Consider the following 20,167-nt stretch of genomic DNA (forward strand, 5'->3'; position numbering starts at 1 on the left):
TTAATATATGTTTAGTATGGTTTTGGAATTGCGCTCCAACATATTTGTTGATCTTGTTTATTGGTAAAATATTATTTGTTTTAAAGTTCAATAAATGGTGGAATAATCGTCAAAATAATCGTGATATCAATTATTGACCCAAATAATCGTGATTATGATTTTTGCCATAATCGCACAGCCCTACTTCACAGACATGTTTTGTATAGGTATGGCCCTACAATATATTTTTCCAATATAGCATAATAGGTCCACAAGTATTTCAATGTTTAGTTTCTTAGTACTTCTACTCCACTATAGTTCAGGGGTAAATGGTGTACTTTTACTCCACTACATGTATTTACTACCTTTAGTTACTTTGCAGATCTGGATTAATGATGTGAAATATAATCAAGTGTTAAATCAGACTTTAGTTCCACCTGGAGTAAATCCACAAGCTACCCTGCAGTATACAAAGTCATTCAAACTAGCTGCACCTTTACCAGCTTTGATAACACATTAATGATCAATCATTATAAAACATATCATATATATTATTCTGAAATGGACCAATCTGCACAATGACTACTTTCGCTACTTTAAGTACATTTTGATAATAACACTTTTCTACTTTTACTTGAGTAACATTTTGATAGCAGGACTTTTACTTGTAACAGAGTATTCCTACACTCTGGTACTGCTACTCTAACTCAAGTACAAGATTTGTGTACTTCTACTTTTACTATAGTATAAGATCTGAGTAATTCTAATTTTACTAAAGTACAAGATCAGAGTACTTCTACTTTTACTCTAGTACAATATATATACGACCTCCGTTTATAGTTTATGAAAAAAACTATTAGAAAACCAAGGCTAAAGCTAACGTTAGCAGATAGTGACAATGTATGCTAGTTACAGTAGCTAGCTCAACGATTCCTTAAATAATATTGCGACAGAAAAACTTTTCAGTTCACATCACGCTCTGCCGCTCCGACAGGGAGCTCTGCTCTGAACACGTGAACAGCCGTTCTAACAGCTGTTCACCAGCGGTCCAGTCTGTGCCACAGTGACTCCGGACCGCACACTTACTGTTAACGAACGCACCCGTAGGTAATGTAGCTGCTGAAGTTAGACCCTCGTGCGGAGCAGCAGAGATCAGCAGACAGACAGGAAGACTCGAGCACACAGCTCGCGCTTCATTCTAATATATTAAAACCAGGGCTGTCAGTCAGAAGGAGGCCTTCAGGGATTTGTTATCCCAGGGGACTCCCGAGGCAGTTGCAAGGTACCGACAGGCCCGAAGGGCAGCAGCCTCATCCGTGGCCGAGGCAAAGCAGCGGGTGTGGGAGAAGTTCGGAGAAGACATGGAGAAGGACTTTCGGGCGGCACCAAAGTTGTTCTGGAAAACTGTCCGACACCTCAGGAGGGGGAAGCAGGGGACCATCCAAGCTGTGTACAGTAAGGATGGGACGTTGTTGACCTCAACTGATGGAGTGTTGGGGCGTTGGAAGGAACACTTTGAGGAACTCCTGAACCCGACAACTCCGCCCTCTATGTTAGAGGCAGAGCTGGAGTATGACGGGGGTCTCGGTCTTTTTTGGCGTTCGTCAGGAACAATAAAATAAAAATAACCGGAAACAGACGTAGCATTTCGAGCGATTACCCAAGATTCTCAGCTACGCTGATTGGATGTTTTATCCGCAATGCATGCTGGGATTTGCTGTTTATATTATATGAAATCCGGAAAACATTTTAAAAGAATAAAATACTTAATTCCGAGTGCTCTTGCTTTTCTCTTTGAAAGTCATCACATAACGGCATTGTAATACACGGTTCGGCTGCATTAAATATTACAGATCTGCCGTAGTTCTTTATTTATAGCGCCCTGATGAGAAGACCTTTGGAAAAACTGAAGAAATGCCGCCGAAACTGAATACTTGACGTGGATCATAAATATATCAACAATTAAAAAACATCTTCAATTTCTCTTCACACAATACGTCTCCTTGCAGTATCAACACTAATTCGGCTGACTTTTACATTTGATATAATTCATAGATAGGTTATATTTACACCATAACGGTGCACAGCTGATATAAAAGGACTTGTAGTTTTTAAAGATATTACTGATTTGAATTGGATTGAATTTTGAATGTAAGAATGTAAAGACTGAGTCTGAAATAGTATAAAATATAGTATAAAGTATAAGTATAAAATTATGTGAAAGCATGAATAAAACTACACATCTTCAGATGTTGTACATACAAGTGTCTGTGTGTACCTTGTGTGCACCGCGTAGTGGTTAAAGCACGTTATTGAATTATTGTTTTTATGTGTTATATTTGATTAAAAAAATATTAAGAGTACATATACTTTCATAGGGGGAAAGTAGAAGGTCTGTGATAGAAATATAGAATATACAAAATCAAGAAGATACTATAAGTGATCTCTTCAATAAAACAGTTTAGTGCATGATGTACAAAGATATTAATAGGAGGAGGTGCAAAACAGAAAAACGAATTAACCTTTATTTAAACATTAAATAACAGATTAAGGTCTTGCTTTCCTGCAATGTTAACTATGTTGAAGCACTTATTTTAACTGATATTATACATATGGATTATACTCTTATGTATGTAGATAGAATAAGAAATGTGCCGAATATGACAGTTTAATGGTGGAGGTACACACATATTGATAGATGTCTTGTAATGCACTGTTGAGGAACCTGTGACCCAAGTTTTTCATTCATTGCATAACTACACCATAGTACAAATTACAATTGTAGAAGGAAAAAAAGATTTAAAAAATACGAGGCTCTGAGCCCCATGTATTTTCCTCACAGACGGCAACACTAAAGGTCTACAATAAAGACCTAAATTAATATTTGGGATGTTCTTGCCTTTAGATTCTCTCAATAAGTCCAAGTACAGAGGGTGACTTTGCTGTGAAAAAACACATTTCCACCAAAAAAACGTTAGCATTCATGAAGTAATCTTCGTCATAACTAGCAAACTAAACATCATGTACATGTACTGCACAAATAATCAGAAATAAAAACTCATTACTCGCATAAAATGACATCAAAACGCATTTTAATGGCCAAATTAACCTTAAAATAGGCATTATGAAGGTCCATGGGACGCCCTGCCCGTAGAAGCGTGACGGTCAAGGGGTCCGCTGTCCGTAATGAAGGTCTATGGGACGCCCTGCCCGTAGAAGCCTGACGGGCAAAGGGTACCCTGTACGTAATATAGCGACGGGGAGGGGCCCTGACCGTCCGTCAATATGTGACGGGATGGGAGTGAGAACGTGTTGGTGTGTGTGTGTGTGTGTGTGTGTGTGTGTGTGTGTGTGTGTGTGTGTGTGTGTGTGTGTGTGTGTGTGTGTGTGTGTGTGTGTGTGTGTGTGTGTGTGTGTGTGTGTGTGTGTGTGTGTGTGTGTGTGTGTGTGTGTGTGTGTGTGTGTGTGTGTGTGTGTGTGTGTGTGTGTGTGTGTGTGTGTGATGGATCGTTGGAGCCATGTGCAACTCAAGGCATATGCTCGAACGGGAGCTGCCTGGACGCTGCAATCATGTTGCACTAGTGTGCTGACTTTTAGTACAATGTCCCACTGTCTGGCTTCCTGCATAAAGTCAAGTGCTCGGCGCAGTTGTGTGGATAGAGCGCTCCTCTGTTTTCATTTAAACAGCTCCTTATATCCGTTAGCGCAGCTAGCTAGCACCAGATGCTAACAACAACAATGCACGTAAGGTCTCTCGCTCGCTCGCTGGGGCCACACATACACACACCCTCCCGGTCCTCTCGATGGCCAGTCGGTGCCTGCCGGTGAGCGTGGAAGTGTGGTCTGCCACAAGCGGGCGGCAGGAGCGGGGCTGTCAGCATCAGCTTGTAGATGGTATTTTAAACTCGATGCGCTCTGAAACTACGGGGCGGCCGAGGAAAAAAAATACACATGCGTTAATCGCGTTAAAATAATTAGTGCCGTTAATTTTTTTTTGCGTTAACACGTTATTAACGCGTTAACTTGACAGCCCTAATTAAAACATAACACCATGCGCGTCATGATGGCACATAACAGCTCGCAGCCGCAGATTACTTCGGGCCCCCCCCCCCCCCCATATCCCAACAATATTTGTATTGCAGATCTACACGAATCACACAAACTACCTATCCGAAAGGTGACAAATTTGCATCCCTGTATTAGCTAAAGAGACAGATTAAACATAATCACAGCTCACCTTTTGTGGACCAGCTTGGCCAAGGCCTCCTGCATGTAGCTTATCTCACCTAAACCAGGGAGAAACACCAACACACTGCCCCGCTCTGAGGAAGTCATCTTCCCTTTGTTCTCTGCTGTGCTGCTCAAACAAACAAGATTTTTACTTTCTGTGTCTCCCGATTTTTAAAGCTGTCAGGTGTGACAAAATATTATGGCTTTACCTGGAACCTTTGCCCTCCAACTCATCAAAGCTCTGGATGAGACTGATGGCAAGATTGTACATTTCCACTGAAATGTGAGGGTCATCCAGATTTGTCGACTCATTTACCTGATACAGAGACACACATAAAATTCTTCCATCAATTACACGCCGTCAATAATGATAACGCTAGCATCTGCAAACATTTCCCATCTTCCTACCCTGTATTGAAACAGTCGTTCAAGGTCATCCCGATAAAACTCCTCAATGACGTATGGTGCCCCCTCCACCTCAAACACGTAGGCCGGGTTCATTTTGCCACGAATTGGGGTGCCAAAGTAGTCAGAAAACTGTTTGCAGTTAATGGTGGCTGACATGAGGATGATCTGAAAAAAGCACAGGGCCTATGATGGTTGAACAGTAAAAAAAGAGGACAGAAAGGAGGATTTTAACTTGATCTTGAAATTACCTTGACATAACAAGAGTTGGAATGAAGGAGTTTTCTCAAAACCAGCAGGAGAAAGTCCATATCCTCAGTGCGCTCATGAACCTTGAGCAAAGGCAAAGTAGTTAAATGGCTCAATTTGCACCAAACTGTCAAGGATCAATGAATATATAATAGAACTAATGAAACTTAACTGAAACATAATATTGATGAAACCACAGCAGAACCAAAAACCATCAAAATAACATTGAAAACTAAGGCACACTAAATAGAGAGGTAAACTTGAACTAAACATGGTGCATCATGAGGGAATTGCATTTTTATCATTAACTAAAAACTAGAGTTACCGCTTGGAAAGGGTTGCGTGCCAAAAAGTCAAATTGAAGTGAACATCTATATCTGTCCTAAATGTAATCACTTCATACTTTTATCCTATTAAATATATGTGTGAAAGTGTCATTAAGTGGTTTCTTGATTGATGGTGTTTTGTGAGGTCTTGGTGACCTCAATTTTTGGACACCCACATTCTTATTAGTTCAAGGGAAGATTTGTGCAACATTGGAAGAAATCCTCTCACGGTGTTCCTGAGATAGTGCTTTCACTAGAATGGGAAAACCAAATTAAATAATGTGACAGAAGCATAATTACAAAAACAATATATTTAAGCACCTCGTCGACAAAGATGTGGGAGAACTCTGTGAGGCATTTGGCTGCAACCAGCTTTTGCAGCAGCACTCCTGTAGTCATGTAGATGAGCCGGGTGTGCTCAGTAGCCATCTTTTCCAGTCCAACCTGAAAAACAAATATAACAAATGTTATTTATAAAATAAAATCATTATGGATACTTGTATTGCATCATCAGAAAACATTAGCTCAGTGCAGTGAAATACCATCACCTTTTGGTGTTTTGTACAATGTTCATGCACTGTTGTAAACTACTGCTTGAGAAGAGGAACAGGAGAAGCCATAGTATGCTTCCTCTATAGTAGCTTAGGCTTCAACTTTTTCCATGATTTTGAAAAATATACATCGACAATGCCATCATTTTGGTTGTTGTTGGAAAAATTACCAGTGAGTGTTACTCTGTGCATGAACTTAGGAAAATACTTTTTTTGTTTGCCAACAGAACTTTACATTCAGTGACTGCAGGACTTTCACAAAAGGAAATAGGAAAAGGGAATATGGAAGATGTTTTTGATTAAAGCAAAGATATATAACTGAAGGACAATGAGACAAACATCTAAACAGCATCTTTTAAGTATGCAAGACCATCATGTTTTATTATTTTGCATATCTGGAAAAGTATACCTCTTACTAACACTAAGTGTTAACAATGATCCAAAGTCTACAACAGTTATTAATAAATATGCTGTTTCAGAGCTCTGTATAACACAGCCAGACATCCTGGCAACAATGCAAAAAGGGCTTGTTAACATAAGCATTCTAAAACTCTTTTTTAGTTTTGAAAGAGGTCCAATGAGTGCTTTTGTTCAGGTATATAATCTGTTAAAATCCTTTCTTTTTTCACCTTTTTTTATTGAAACGGAATTTTAGTACGGGTGTTATGTAGAGGTTCATGTATGTATGGTGTACGGCACAGTTTAAAGGTCACATGTCATGGTCCTTTCTACTGATCATAATACCATTGTTGAGGGATATTACAATAGAAAAATACTGTGCAATTTTCCAAACTCACGTTGTTTCGCATACAGCATCTCTGTAAACTACGTGTATTCACTCTCTCCACTAAACGGCTCGTTGGAGCTCTTGCCCCCCTCCCTGTGAGCCCAGTGTGCTCCGATTGACCAATCCACAGACTTCCTCACACACACACGCAGCTCAGCTGATGTCTCCTCCGGGCTGCTGCTGATAACAGACAGTTGCGATCGTGGCGAAATTCTCTCTGCAGACCCATTCTCACAGCGTTTATCAACCTTTTTCTTCTCAATATCAAGCCACACTTATTGTTTTTACTTCGGCTGAGACTTTGTGTGTGCTCGGGGTGATTCACAACGTCCGATTGTTTCACGTTGTGAATCGCGCTGAGCTCCGTGGAGGTGTGATTTTCTTGTTTAGCGATACACAGCGAAACACAGCCAAACTCACCCTGAGCACACACACAGTCTCAGCCGAAGTAAAAACAATAAGTGTGGCTTGATATTGAGAAGAAAAAGGTTGATAAACGCTGTGAGAATGGGTCTGCAGAGAGAATTTCGCCGCGATCCCAACTGTCTGTTATCAGCAGCAGCCCGGAGGAGACATCAGCTGAGCTGCGTGTGTGTGTGTGAGGAAGTCCGTGGATTGGTTAATTTGGACCAATCAGCGGGGGCTTAACGTAACGGCTCCGCGGACTTAACGTAACGGCTCCACGGATTGGTCCATTTCGTTCCGGTTACAACATGACGTCCTGATGTACTCGGAAGAATCAAATGAATGATGACGTTTCACCAACGAGGCGTTTTGGGGAGTTCTTCTCTGTGTTAGAGTTTTACTCGCTACAGGGTGTACTTTGAGGGTTTTGACTCTGCACACCGTTTACATGCATAAAAACCTTCATAACACACAAGGGGACGGGTAATAACCGGAAAAGCATGACATGTCACCTTTAAGTTAATCTGATTCTGTTTAAAAGTTGCACTAACCTGATATCCAACCAGACTACCCAGGGTACACTTCCGCTGTTTGGCTACCCATCGGGCAATACTGGTGGCACCAATCTTGCGTGGTTGGGTTACCACAATGTTGCAGGCAGAATTTCTGTTGTTGTAGTGGTCCAGAATGAACTGTGGCACCTGGGTGGTCTTGCCACTGCCTGTGGCTCCTCGTATGATCACCACAGAGTTGTTTTCTATGAGGGAAATCAGCTGGAAGCAAACACACACGCACATTTCAAAAACAAGTTGAAATGAAATTGTAGAGCAGATGGGTGTGCTAAGCTGATGAGTTACAGACAGTCAACACTTTATAATTTGCATTAAGGAGACAAATGACAGCTTGAACGACACACAAAAAACGTTTAAACGAGTGAATTTAAAGTTAGCTGTTCTGCAACATTAAATGACATTGAGTTCATCTTGAGAAAACAGTAATAGCTCCAGTAAGTGCACCAATGTCCTGAGGACTTTAATTCATGTCAGTACACTCCCAACAGAACAAAAAGAGAAAATAATACAGGAGAACGAGAGTGTACTTTCAGGCCATCAGGCTATAGGGTTGTGGGTATGTGTTGTAGGAATGGTACATTATACCTTCTGTCTGTTTTTGGTTATGGGCAAGCTTGGGTACTCGTAGCTGGCAAGTGGAGGAGTATCCATACCTAAGGATACAGAAGTGAGTTTGCAGCAAACAGAGTTAAACAGTCAAAATGCAGGTCTCTGGTATATGTAGCAGTGAAAGCGAGTATGAAAAAAAATCGAAGTAAGTTAAATACTTACCCGGTGCATATTCTGGTCTCTGGAACCGGCCTCCATTAGAGTTTCCATTTTGCAGGCTGCCTTCATCAGGAACGTTTGATGGACTGAAACAAAAAATTAGAGAACATAAACATTGGTGCCGTGTTATGTCTGAATGTAATAATGTGTAGTAGGGGTGTAACGGTTCACAAATATTTCAGTTCGGTACGTACCTCGGTTTTTAGGTCACGGTTCGGTACGTTTTCGGTACAGCAGAAAAAATTATCACAAAACATAAAATATTTGTTTTTTTTATTATTATTATTATTAAACTGTGAATAATGTATTCACTCAAATAAATACAAAATATAATCAAATAAACATTAAGGTGCAGCATTTCGATGAACTGAAATAATCTGTATTTTAACTTTACTGTACTAGTACTCAAAAAACATAAACTATTAGTTTTGGGTTTTTAATTATTATTAAACTGTGAATATTCACTCAAATAAATACAAGATATAATAAAATAAACATTAACAGGCATGAAAACGGGTCAGGGGTGAAAAAGGTGAGAAGGATATTATCCCTCTTGGGGGTCCGGGGGCATGCTCCCCCGGAAGAACATTTTGAATATTCCATATTTTAAAGCATCAATCTGATGCATTTTGAGATGCATTTTTTTGAGAGGAGAAACTTAACTTCAGCCATGAGTCAAAAATATTATGGCCTCCTTACTAAGTATTATCTGGGATGCAAACTCATCAGGTATGGAAAAGGTGACAAGGACCCGAGCCCCCCGACCCCACTGAATATCGGCTTTAAAATGAGGAATAACAGAGGATTTTAGCAGTCAAAACAACTAAAGCAACAGTGTTAATAATAACAGAAATGGTAAAGAGTCACATCTAATAGAAATATATAAAAGCATTTATTTTAATTCTGTAGCAGTTAGTTTATAATTTTGGCAGCACTGTTGAGCATTTTGAAAATCTATTGTCATGCCTCTGTGCAAGGCTGAGTCTTTCTATCTTTATGGCATCTGGTGTAAAGTAACTAAATTCATAAACTCAAGTACTATACTTGGGTACAATTTTGAGATACTTGTACCCTATTTAAGTATTTCAATGTTTTGCTACTTTGTTCTTCTTCTCCTCTACAGTTCATAGGTAAATGGTGTACTTTTACTCCACTACATGTATTTAATACCTTTAGTTACTTCACAGATCTGGATGAATGATGTGAAATCTAATCAAGTGTTGAATCAGACTTTAGTTCCACCTGGAGTAAATCCACAAGCTACCCTGCAGTATACACATTCATTCAAACTAGCTGCACCTTTACCAGCATTGAGAACACTTTCATGATCAATCATTATAAAACATATCATATATATTATTCTGAAATGGACCAATCTGCACAACGACTACTTTTACTGTCGCTACTTTCACTATATTTTGATGAGAATACTTTTCTACTTTTACTTGAGGAACATTTTGAATGCAGTACTTTTACTAACAGAGTATTCCTATTCCTACACTCTGGTTAGGGGTGGGCGATATGACGATATATATCGTCGTGACGATATTAGGTCTCCACGATATGCTTTTTCAGAGATATCGTCCTATCGTGATAAAAAAAAAAAAAAATAGCGGGAGGGGAAGAGGCTCTCCGTGCGCGGCGCAGGGGGCTATGACAGCGGACGGAGAGCCTCTTCCCCTCCCGCTCCCCCAGCCTCACCTACTGATTTTAATTTCACCATATATCAAGCCCGATCGATTTCACAATGTCAGCGCACCTCTGCTTTCGTTCAGTCCGAGTTGTTTGACACGCTCCCAAAGTCCCCGCCCCCTTTCTTTGCAGCGAGCAACCATAGGGCAGGCATTTCATAAAGGGGCTCCTTATGAAAAGACTAGCAAACGGTGGAAAGACATAACTGACGCTGTGGCGTTTTATGTTTTTCCCTTCAGTTATGCTAAAGTCTTTCATTACACTTCAAGTCTACTCTAAAGTTTACATTTTAATTGTTTGGCACTGATGTTTTATGTTTTACTTAGTTATGTTTTACCCTCCTTTTCATGTGTATTGATGTTCACTGCTCACTTGTTCATTCAGGGTTCTATTTCAGAAATGAAACCCTGAATGAACAAGTGAGCAGTGAACATCATTGAAATGCTATTTTGGTCTGTTACTCCTTTTTGTTTTAGTTTCTGTTACCTTGTAGGTGCTTGTACTGTTAAGTAACTTGAAAAATAACCATAATAACCGACATGAAAAAATATCGTGATATATATCGTCTATCGTGATACTGCCTGAAAATATCGTGATAACATATTTTTCAATATCGCCCACCCCTAACTCTGGTACTTCTACTTTTATTCAAGTACAAGACCTGAGTACTTCTACTTTTACTCAAGTACAAGATCTGAGTACTTCTACTTTTAATCATGTACAAGATCTGAGTACTTCTACTCAAGTACAAGATCTGAGTATTTCTGCTTTTAATCAAGTACAAGATCTGAGTACTTCTACTTTTAATCATGTACAAGATCTGAGTACTTCTACTCAAGTACAAGATCTGAGTACTTCTACTTTTAATCATGTACAAGATCTGAGTACTTCTACTCAAGTACAAGATCTGAGTATTTCTGCTTTTAATCAAGTACAAGATCTGAGTGCTTCTACTTTTACTCAAGTAGAAGATCTATACTTATACCACCTCCGTTTATCGCCTATGAAAAAAAAACTATTAGAAAACGAAGGCTAAAGCTAACATTAGCAGATAGTGACAATGTATGCTAGCTAGCTAGCTCAACGATAATATTGCGACAGAAACACTTTTCAGTGCACATCACGCTCTGCGCTCCGACAGGGAGCTCTGCTCTGAACACCTGAACGCCCCGTTCTAAGAGCTGTTCACCAGCGGTCCAGTCTGTGCCACAGTGACTCCGGACGGCACAGTTAATATTAACGAACGCACCCGTAGCTAATGTGGCTGCTGAAGCTAGACCATCATCGCGGAGCAGCAGAGCCGACAGGCAGGAAGACTCGAGCACAGAGCTCGCGCTGCATTATAATATATAAAAAAAGAACACCATGCGTGTCATGATGACACATAACAGCTCGCGGCCGCAGATTACTCCGGGTCCCAGACCCCCCCCATACCCCAAAAATATTTGTATTGCAGATCTACATGAATCATACAAACGACCTATTTTGGATTCAAAACGGCGAATTTCGCCGAAAGGTGAGTGATTCTCATGCCAGCATTAAGGTGCAGTATTTCGATGAACTGAAATAATCTGTATTTGAACTGTACTGTACCTAAGCAGCCAGTTTGACATTATGACTTGCTTGTCATTGTATTTTCATGTTTTTTCAAAGAAAAATTAACTTGTCCACATTGCTTGGGTCTTGTTCTCGAGTGAGGGAACAATGGAGCGTGAGATGGGCCGGAGAATCGGAGCAGCGGGAGCGGTACTGCAGTCGCTTTACCGCACCGTTGTGACGAAAAGGGAGCTGAGCCAGAAGGCAAAGCTCTCTGTCTCCCGGGCCATTTTCGTTCCTACCCTCACCTATGGTCATGAGGATGGGTCATGACCGAAAGAACGAGATCGCGGATACAAGCGGCCGAGATGGGTTTCCTCCGCCGAGTGGCTGGTGTCTCGAACCAACTAATGGACAATTTTCGATTTAAACCTCGATTTTTTCTGTTTTTTTATAAACGAACCAGACCATGGCAAAATTTCAATACATATTTTCTTTATTAACACAATAAAAATAAATGAGATTACCAAGTAGTCTAGGCCTATGTGAACAAATCAGTTGTTCAAGAATAAAATAAATAAAATAAAAACAGCACCACGGCACTTGGCTGTCATTAATGTGCAAAGATTTTTTTTTAAATCAAACTGAAAAAAAAATCTCTTGTAGGCCATCCCTGAAAAAACTTGTAAAATGAAATACAACAAATAATAAATAATGATAATGAAATGAATAATAAAAAAATACCCTCAAACAAAATAACATCCCTTTAACTTTCTAGGAAGTTGTCTTTCTACAGACCTTACACAGAACAGTTGTGTTCTATGTAGGGTTGCCAGAAACTGACCATGATCAAAATCGTTTATTCGGCAGCCCTGGCGAATAATAATCGATTATTCGACCCCCCCGGGAGAAAAAAAAAAAAAGGGAATTCCGTTGTTTTCTTTACTGTAACATGTTTAACAGTACAAACAACAAACAAGCATGTCATCACAACGACGTGGCCTTGAAGTGAAGTTGGTAATGGCCAGCTGTGCTGCGTCTTTCTCTGTAACCTCTTTGGCGTGCTTCGCACTCAAATGCGAACGCATTGTTGAGGTTGAGTTGTGATAGACCAACGTCTTTTCGCAGAGCTTGCATTTAACTTCCTTTGGACTTGTATGTTCGAAGTAGTTCCACGAGGAGTAACTCTTTTTACCTGCCGCTTTGTTCATCTTTAGTCGCACGTGTGAGGGAGAGGGGGGGTGGGGTCGGTGTGTAGCGTGCTGCAGCAGCAGTCTGCTCTGCACGCAGGCTTCCTCCAAGTTTACAGTAAAACAAACTGGTGGTGTGACCAATGGCCATTTACAATTATTAATACTATTACTATTATTAGCATTAGTCTATATTTTGGTTGAAACTAAGCCAGAAAAAAAAAAAAATACATAAATAATAAAAAATATATATATAAATAAAATCGATTTTTAAAAATAATATTCGAATAATCGAATAATCGCTGGCATCCCTAGTTCAATGTATGACCGCTTGTACCCGAACCACTTCCATCCAACTGAAGTAGCACCTTTTTTAGGAATGAGTTCTTCATCTGTGTTCGTGGAAATTTGTATGGTACGTCTGTCGGTGAAGCGGTGAATGTGATTGTAGTAGGCTGTGACTACCCGATCTGCAGCTCTGCACATGCGCAGTGTTATAAATTAAAATCAATGTTTTTGATGGCATAAAGTACCTTAAACATACCGTCAGTTTAAATGCTGTTTTATACTGAAAAACCAGAAGTTCTCATGCGCAGTTGTTAAGCTTTTATTCTGAAAATCCTTCATCTCCAGTTAGCATTTAGCATGTGGCTAATATACCATTTACTATAGAGATGAATTTAGTAGCGATATGACACGGAGTGTTGCACACCGAAACCTACTGATTTCAACACTACAACTACTGTATAGACGTCGAGATATTATTATTGCTGAATATTAAATGAAGGTACAGTTTATTTGAATACGTTTGTTTACAGACGTGGGTAGCATGAGACAACATCCGGAACTACCAGAAATGAAACCAGCCGTGAAGTTTTTCCTGTATTGAGTATTGATTACAGCGTTCAAAACCATATTAAATGAAGTCATGAAAGAGATAAGGAGGAGAAAAGGCGTGTTTAGTTATATATGTAATGTACAATGTCTGAGTCCTCTGTTATGCTCAACAACGAACAACGAACACAGTATAACAACAGCAGATCGGGCAGAGCTGCAGATCGGGTAGTCACAGGCAATGTGGCTGAGTTTTGTGCGCGTTCTGGAAAGTGAGAGAGTAAGCTACTACGGAGTCCCTTAAAGGGAAATGGAAACACTTTTCAAACTGCTTTCCATGCGACAATATTCTCATTAGGAAATGTATTTATCTAGTCTATTTCCAATGTAAACGATCGAGATACGCGAATTTACTTTTTGAAATACGTGCCTAATGACCATGGGCGCTTCCATTGCTCCGGGACTTTTCCAGTGACGTCACTGAGTGGGTACGGCTTCCTGGGCCAAAGCTCAATAACAAACAACATGGCGTGCAATGCACCAGTAGTTTACATTACAAGAAAACGGTCGTCGTCAGGAGTTTATTGTATTGCCCCAGGCTGCACAAATGGATTTTATACAAAGAAGGAAGAAGTACATTTCCATAGGCTGCCACTAAAGGATGAGAAGCTGCTCAAAGTCCAGTCTGGATGCCTGGTTCAATACAAAACATTGGATTTGAAGCCAGGATCTGTTCCCACAATATTCGATTTCTCAACGTATGCAGTCGGGAACACCGACCGTCCCAGCACGTCGGCCGCGCAAGACAATGACAGTGTCAACAAACGTGAAGTTCGAGCCACCAAACGAGCTGCTTCAGCTGCCGAGAGAGAGGTACATATTGCAGCACTACCAGATTACTAGCTCACACATGTATTTACTGACACAGTGTGACCTTATTAATTAACGCAATCGCGTCCAAACTAAATGGTAGCTATTATGACGTACAATAGAGAATTGGGGGTGTTCTATAGCTCAACTAATTAAACTGGCATACACACGCTCATCTGTCGAAAACAGCCCTAAAAAGGCTAGTATTGCTATTGATGGATGGTATTGCAGGACCCAGAGCGCACGGAGCACAGAGCGGACAGCAGATAACGGAATTGCAGTTGTATTGCTTATAGATTATCAGAACATTTCAAAGGGGACACAGCCCCATTGGATATTAACCTATGGATTAACTACATCATCGTTTTTATCGTTGTAATGCCATTGAAGACCAGTTTAGACCAGACAATGAGGAAGGTAAGCCGTTAGCCTGGCGTATGTTAGTACCTAGCGCCACTTGTTTTGATGTACGTTTTTGTGGATAACCTCGCGAGTTTGTATCTTTCAGTGTTGAGGTGGGCACCGTTAGATTCTGTGTCTCCTTGCGATCATAAACGATGTGTTGGATGTGCGGCTAGGATAAGTAATAAGGGAGCTAGGAGTGATTTTCGGTGCAGTAATAGGTTAGCATTTTCGCTCGGGGCTAATTCAGAGGCTCACTGTTAGCATTGTGTTTTTTTAATTTTTTTATTCCGGATCGTATGCCACTCTATTCGACCGAATCGGTTCATAAGCATAGGCCATGGGATGCCTGGTAACTGTAGATGCTTCCACATCAATGTCATCTCCCGACGAATAGTCAAATTCATCGTTCAAAACTTCGATCTCATTGCAAAATTCCTCCATCGCTGCCATATCTGCTACGTTGTGTTGACTTCCGGTGGAGCGAAAACACAGCCAGTGACGTCACCATTTGGGACTCCCCTAATGGCGGCGGCCTGGTCCCGGAATTCCCCACCCGGCCGGCGGATAATTAATTTTCTTTTGGCGAGTAATATCATATACAATAAATATTACGATCAATATCCATTGTAAAATGAATAAACTACCGGAATATTATAACTGTAATTGGTAGGGATGCACGATATTGGTTTTTTGAAACCGATACCGATAACTTCCTGCTTCTCAAGACCGATACCCGATAATAAAAATAAAAATTACGCCACTAATTATTGTAACGCGATTAACGCATGTGTATTTTTTTTCCCTATCCACCCACACCGCAGTATTTTTTTCTTTTTTTTTACCCAAAAAATATATTGTATATTATCGGGGCTATTAATACTGTTATCGGTTTATCGGGATGACGTCATAATTCCTAATATCGGACCGATAATTATCGGGCCGATAATTATCGTGCATCCCTAGTAATTGGTGTTTCCTTTCCCCTTTAAAGCAAAACAAATCTGCGGAGTCTATAAATGTTTTAAAATCGCGATTTTTCGGTTCAGCCATTTCACAAACCGTAGGAAAGTAAAAATGCAAATTAATCGTGAAAACCGAAAAAAGTCGCACAGCCCTAAGTTACACCCCTAATGTGTAGGCCTGTGCATATGCTAGAATGTGCCAGCTGTGATATCAGTAGCTACTTTTGTTACATTACATGTCACTTGTTAGACGCTTTTATCCAAAGCGACTTACACATTCAGTACTGTGGACAATCCCCACAGGAGCAATTTGGGGTGAAGTGTCTTGCCCAGGGTCACAACAACATGCTGACTGCAGTGGGACTCGAACTTGCTATCCCCTGATTCAAAGTTCAGCGCACAATTCCACTGAGACACAGCCTCCCCTTGTTGATGCAAATGCTATGTAGTGCAGCAATTAAAGCTGTTTGCCATACAGGCACAGTTAACAAAAGCAAATATCAGATATGAAGATGTTTTAATAATCACTCATTTGAATAATAAGCAGGTCATCATTAAAAGTAAACTTAAAATGTAGGTTCACAGTGGGTAAGGAGGGTAAAGCTCCAACCTTCCCCTTACTTGGTCATATTGTAAAGTTTGCTCATTTTAATCTCTGCCCTCTTTCGTCTTTCCCTCTGGTCAGCTCGACCGGGGCCACAGCACTGGAGCCCAGAGAGCATTCCCAGTTGTCTCTGCCTCACACTGTATTGTAGTGGGGGGAGGACTTTATCGCAACAGCAGGCACAAACCCTGACAGTACTAAGAGGAGCTCAAATACAAAACCCCCACGGCTTGTGCACACACATGCACTCGTGTCCTCTTCCTTTCTCTCCAATGCACACATTTCGTGCAAGCTACAAAGCAGCTGACCTTACAACAAAGCTGCACACAGCACAGAGGAGAGTGGAGGGAGAGGAGACAGCTCTTCTTCGTCAGTTAGCAGTGTGTGACTAAAACTCTCCTGGAAAAAAGTCTGCTTGACAGGAGCAGTGGGAGGTACGATAGGGACAAGACAATAACATGAAAAGGGAACCGCTTCCAACAACCAAGACATTGAAGGATTGCTGTCGACACACAAGTGATGTGCTTCTTTGATGGCATTTGACACCACGGTACATAGTTGGCAGCGAGTGAAGGAATTTAGTTCACATGGACTGACCCATGGAGACAACGAGCTGCAGGCAATACTGTGAAAAGCTCATCTTTGGCTAATTTCTGAACATCTCATAAAAGCGTCAGCGGTCCAGTTCTCACTTGTAAGTATAGATCTTTTCTTTTAAATGCTTTAAAAGATATTCATTTGAAAATTGCTTCCTGTACATGCTGGAAGACTGACAACTCTTTACGTTCTGAAATCAAATGCTGCTTATAGACATTCTATTCATTGAGGCTGACCCCTGACCCTGCAGGCAGTTTGAGCCATCTGAATCCCAGGTGGTAGCTGTATTGGATCTATCAGTCGGAGAAAAAAAGCTGAATGCACACACCTGGGACATTTTCCTTTTTCAAGTTTGACTTCAAAAGAAGGCAATCAGAGCACCCTTCAGGCAGGGAACAGCTTGGCAACGGGGTGGTCATCTTACACTTTCAACCTTATTTTTTTTTTTATTATAATAGGGCTACACAGTAAGAATTAAAATTGCCTTTCTCAAAAATTAAGTTATGCTGCGATATTCTCACACATTTCTCAGTGTATACTTTTTTAAGTTTAAAGTGCAAGGCATCAGAAATAGTATTGGAAACATTTATTTATTTTTCCAAGAAATAAAATATGTAGATTTGAACTTTTTTGGTCATTATATGTTTTCCCACTTTTCACTCCAATTGTTTTGCTACCTGCCTCACTTTTTCATAAAGTCAGATGTTGTCTTTTTATTTGTAAGTGTAATTTAGAGAAATTAGCACTGACATTTGCATAAACATATTCCAGTATATTGAAAATGAGTTTAGAAAAGTGCTGTGGGAAAGCCAACAAAAACGTTTTGTTTCCCCAGTTTTTCAGGGCAACCTCCAGTGACTGCCATGCCCCTGTTCGGCTGGATGAAATGGTCCAATGAATCGAGGGTGCAGGCTCAGGATGAAGTGTCGGGGGTCGTACTCAGTGGCATGTTGATCAGGGAGCTCCTTTGGCATGTGGAGGAACGTGAGCATCTGGCAAGGGAGCTGGAGCGCAAGCACAGGTTGTCCCACAGCGCCCTGGGTCTCCATTGGTTTCAGAAAAACCCCAGGTTACGGACCCTCATCCCCACATCAGAGTTACACCAGCTGGAGTTTCTGTGTGCCCAGATCTCACCCATCCACGCAGCCACTGTGCTCTCCAGGTGCTTGTACAGGCCTTGCAATGCATTGTCCTCACATTAGCATGTGGTCAACAGTGGCTAGCTGCTTCTGCATCAACACAAGGCTTGACAGCAGGCAAAGCAGTAAAGGCCCAAAGGGAAAGGGAGGCAGGGCAGGCTGCCAAGAAAGCCATTATGTGTTACTGTCACAGAGGCAGGCGAAGTATGGTATGAACATGTGAAGGTGAAGGATGCCCTGTTAGCCTGACTGGAGACAGACTGCCACTCATTATCTCCATTAGCCATAATGATATCAAAAATATTGTTCCACATGGTTGAACACTGTGACCTACTTATTCATTTCCCATTACATTCACTACTGGGTCACTACAGAGTGCTTGCATAACCACTTTACCAAAGAATCACACATTTAGGAAGAAATGTGGAATAATGCTTGTCAAGAAAAAGCTGTGCTGTTGTCCTAGTAATATCAATTGTGAAAACATGAGACTCCTGGTCAAATGATATGATATTAGATCCAATAGAAAATGTTTAACATAAAATGTGCATTTCTACCACTTTTTTAATGCACATTTTCAATTTATGAATAAATTATGATATACGTGAAGAGTGTGACTTCAGCATAAGATAAAGTATCTTCCCCACTGAAGAAATATGTAAAATATCAAATTAAAACGGTCTCCACAGTGATCCACAAAGATCTTAAGTACATTTCCTCACATGAATAAAATAACAATGTAATATTTCCAGTTTTCTACATTGTGTACAGTTTAAGGTCTGATTGGCGCTTAACAAGTTATTTTGTTGAGTCTCTTTTTCTGCTGTTTGTAATTAATTCAGAAATGGTGCCACCTACAGCTAACTTTGATGAACAAACCCTAGTAATCCCACTGTGGATTTTCTTTTGCCTTTAGCAAGTGTTTCATTAATTGTATTGTTTTCCACAGGTTTCGTGAGGTGCTTGCTACTAACAACATTATGCCATGGGAATTGGCGTGTGTCTTCAAGCAGGTTCTGAGCGACTTCTTGAGTCAGAAAGAACATGATGAAGAGGATGACCTCTCAGTGAAGCCAGCACAGAACCGACCAATGGAGGCATGGACCAGCCGCTACATAATGAAGCAGGGCTTTGTCACACCCACCGTCCCAAACTGTGGAAACAACCCAAGGGAGGAGATCCAAACAATCTCGGGATACGTGGATAGGGCCATGCGGCACTCCAGTTCGTTGGCAGGGTCCAACAGGGACTGGGACCTTCCATATAACTACCCAGTTTCTCTCAGGCCCAAGGCACCATACAGCACTACACTGTGAGAGAAAATATGCAAAAACGTGATGGTTTGTATTAGTTGTAGATGTAGCTCGATACCAAATAATAAAGACATTAGGCCGAGTGGACAATGTATTGCACTTTTTAAATTACAAGAACTAGTTTGTCCCCTGCTCTTTTTAATCCTTTCTCAATAGAATGACTAGTTTTGAGTAGTTTTATATAGATTATTTTGTTATCTTGTAACTTGTTAATCAACCTGTGACTCTCCCATATTTGCCAGAAGGCCATATTCTCAGTATTGTTATTTTGGGCGAATTCCAAAGTTGTAGAATAAAATAATCGTAATATTTCGAATTGATTTTGCTGTTATTAAACTTAAAACAAATACATGTGTGATACATTCCTTACAGTCTACAAAAGCCAGGATAAAGCACCAGAAAGCCTTTATTTTATGTTCAATTTGGTTACATCACTTCATCGATGGTTTTAAAATGTGGGCTGTATTAAAAGAATAACGCTAAACATTATATTAAATAATCACTTATCAACTTTGGAAACCTCAGTCAAGTTTATTTCATAGTCTACAGGGGTGTCAAACTCAAATACACAGTGGGCCAAAATAAAAAAAATCGGTATGAGTCGAGGGCCGGACTGGTTCAATATTTATTGCAAAACTTATTACAATGAACTAATTGCACATATTAAAACTGGAACTAACAAAGCTTAAATTATTGCCTATAAAAACAACATTAAATAATCAGTTGCATTCATTTCTTATGCAATATACCGGC

General features: G+C 40.4%; 2 protein-coding genes across 2 annotated transcripts in view; one reads left to right on the forward strand and one right to left on the reverse strand.

Annotated features, from left to right (window-relative positions):
• Nucleotides 1–20,167, reverse strand: part of tdrd9 (tudor domain containing 9) — a 49,490-nt gene that overhangs the window by 28,619 nt on the left and 704 nt on the right. Inside the window, exons 2-9 of the mRNA XM_034111617.1 lie at nt 8,276–8,358; nt 8,090–8,157; nt 7,484–7,705; nt 5,511–5,633; nt 4,866–4,946; nt 4,618–4,782; nt 4,419–4,525; nt 4,217–4,336 (exon numbers count right to left, since the gene is read on the reverse strand). Of these exons, the coding sequence (XP_033967508.1) occupies nt 4,217–4,336; nt 4,419–4,525; nt 4,618–4,782; nt 4,866–4,946; nt 5,511–5,633; nt 7,484–7,705; nt 8,090–8,157; nt 8,276–8,358 (969 nt within the window). The remainder of the gene's footprint in view (nt 1–4,216; nt 4,337–4,418; nt 4,526–4,617; nt 4,783–4,865; nt 4,947–5,510; nt 5,634–7,483; nt 7,706–8,089; nt 8,158–8,275; nt 8,359–20,167) is intronic.
• rd3l (RD3 like) lies at nt 16,722–19,559 on the forward strand. The gene is made up of 3 exons (XM_034111618.1): nt 16,722–17,059; nt 17,798–18,124; nt 19,051–19,559. The coding sequence occupies exons 2-3, from the start codon at nt 17,826–17,828 to the stop codon at nt 19,415–19,417; spliced, it is 666 nt and encodes a 221-aa protein (XP_033967509.1). The 5' UTR covers nt 16,722–17,059; nt 17,798–17,825; the 3' UTR covers nt 19,418–19,559.

Source organism: Pseudochaenichthys georgianus, chromosome 22 (assembly GCF_902827115.2).
Source record: "Pseudochaenichthys georgianus chromosome 22, fPseGeo1.2, whole genome shotgun sequence".
Taxonomy (NCBI): Eukaryota; Metazoa; Chordata; class Actinopteri; order Perciformes; family Channichthyidae; genus Pseudochaenichthys; species Pseudochaenichthys georgianus.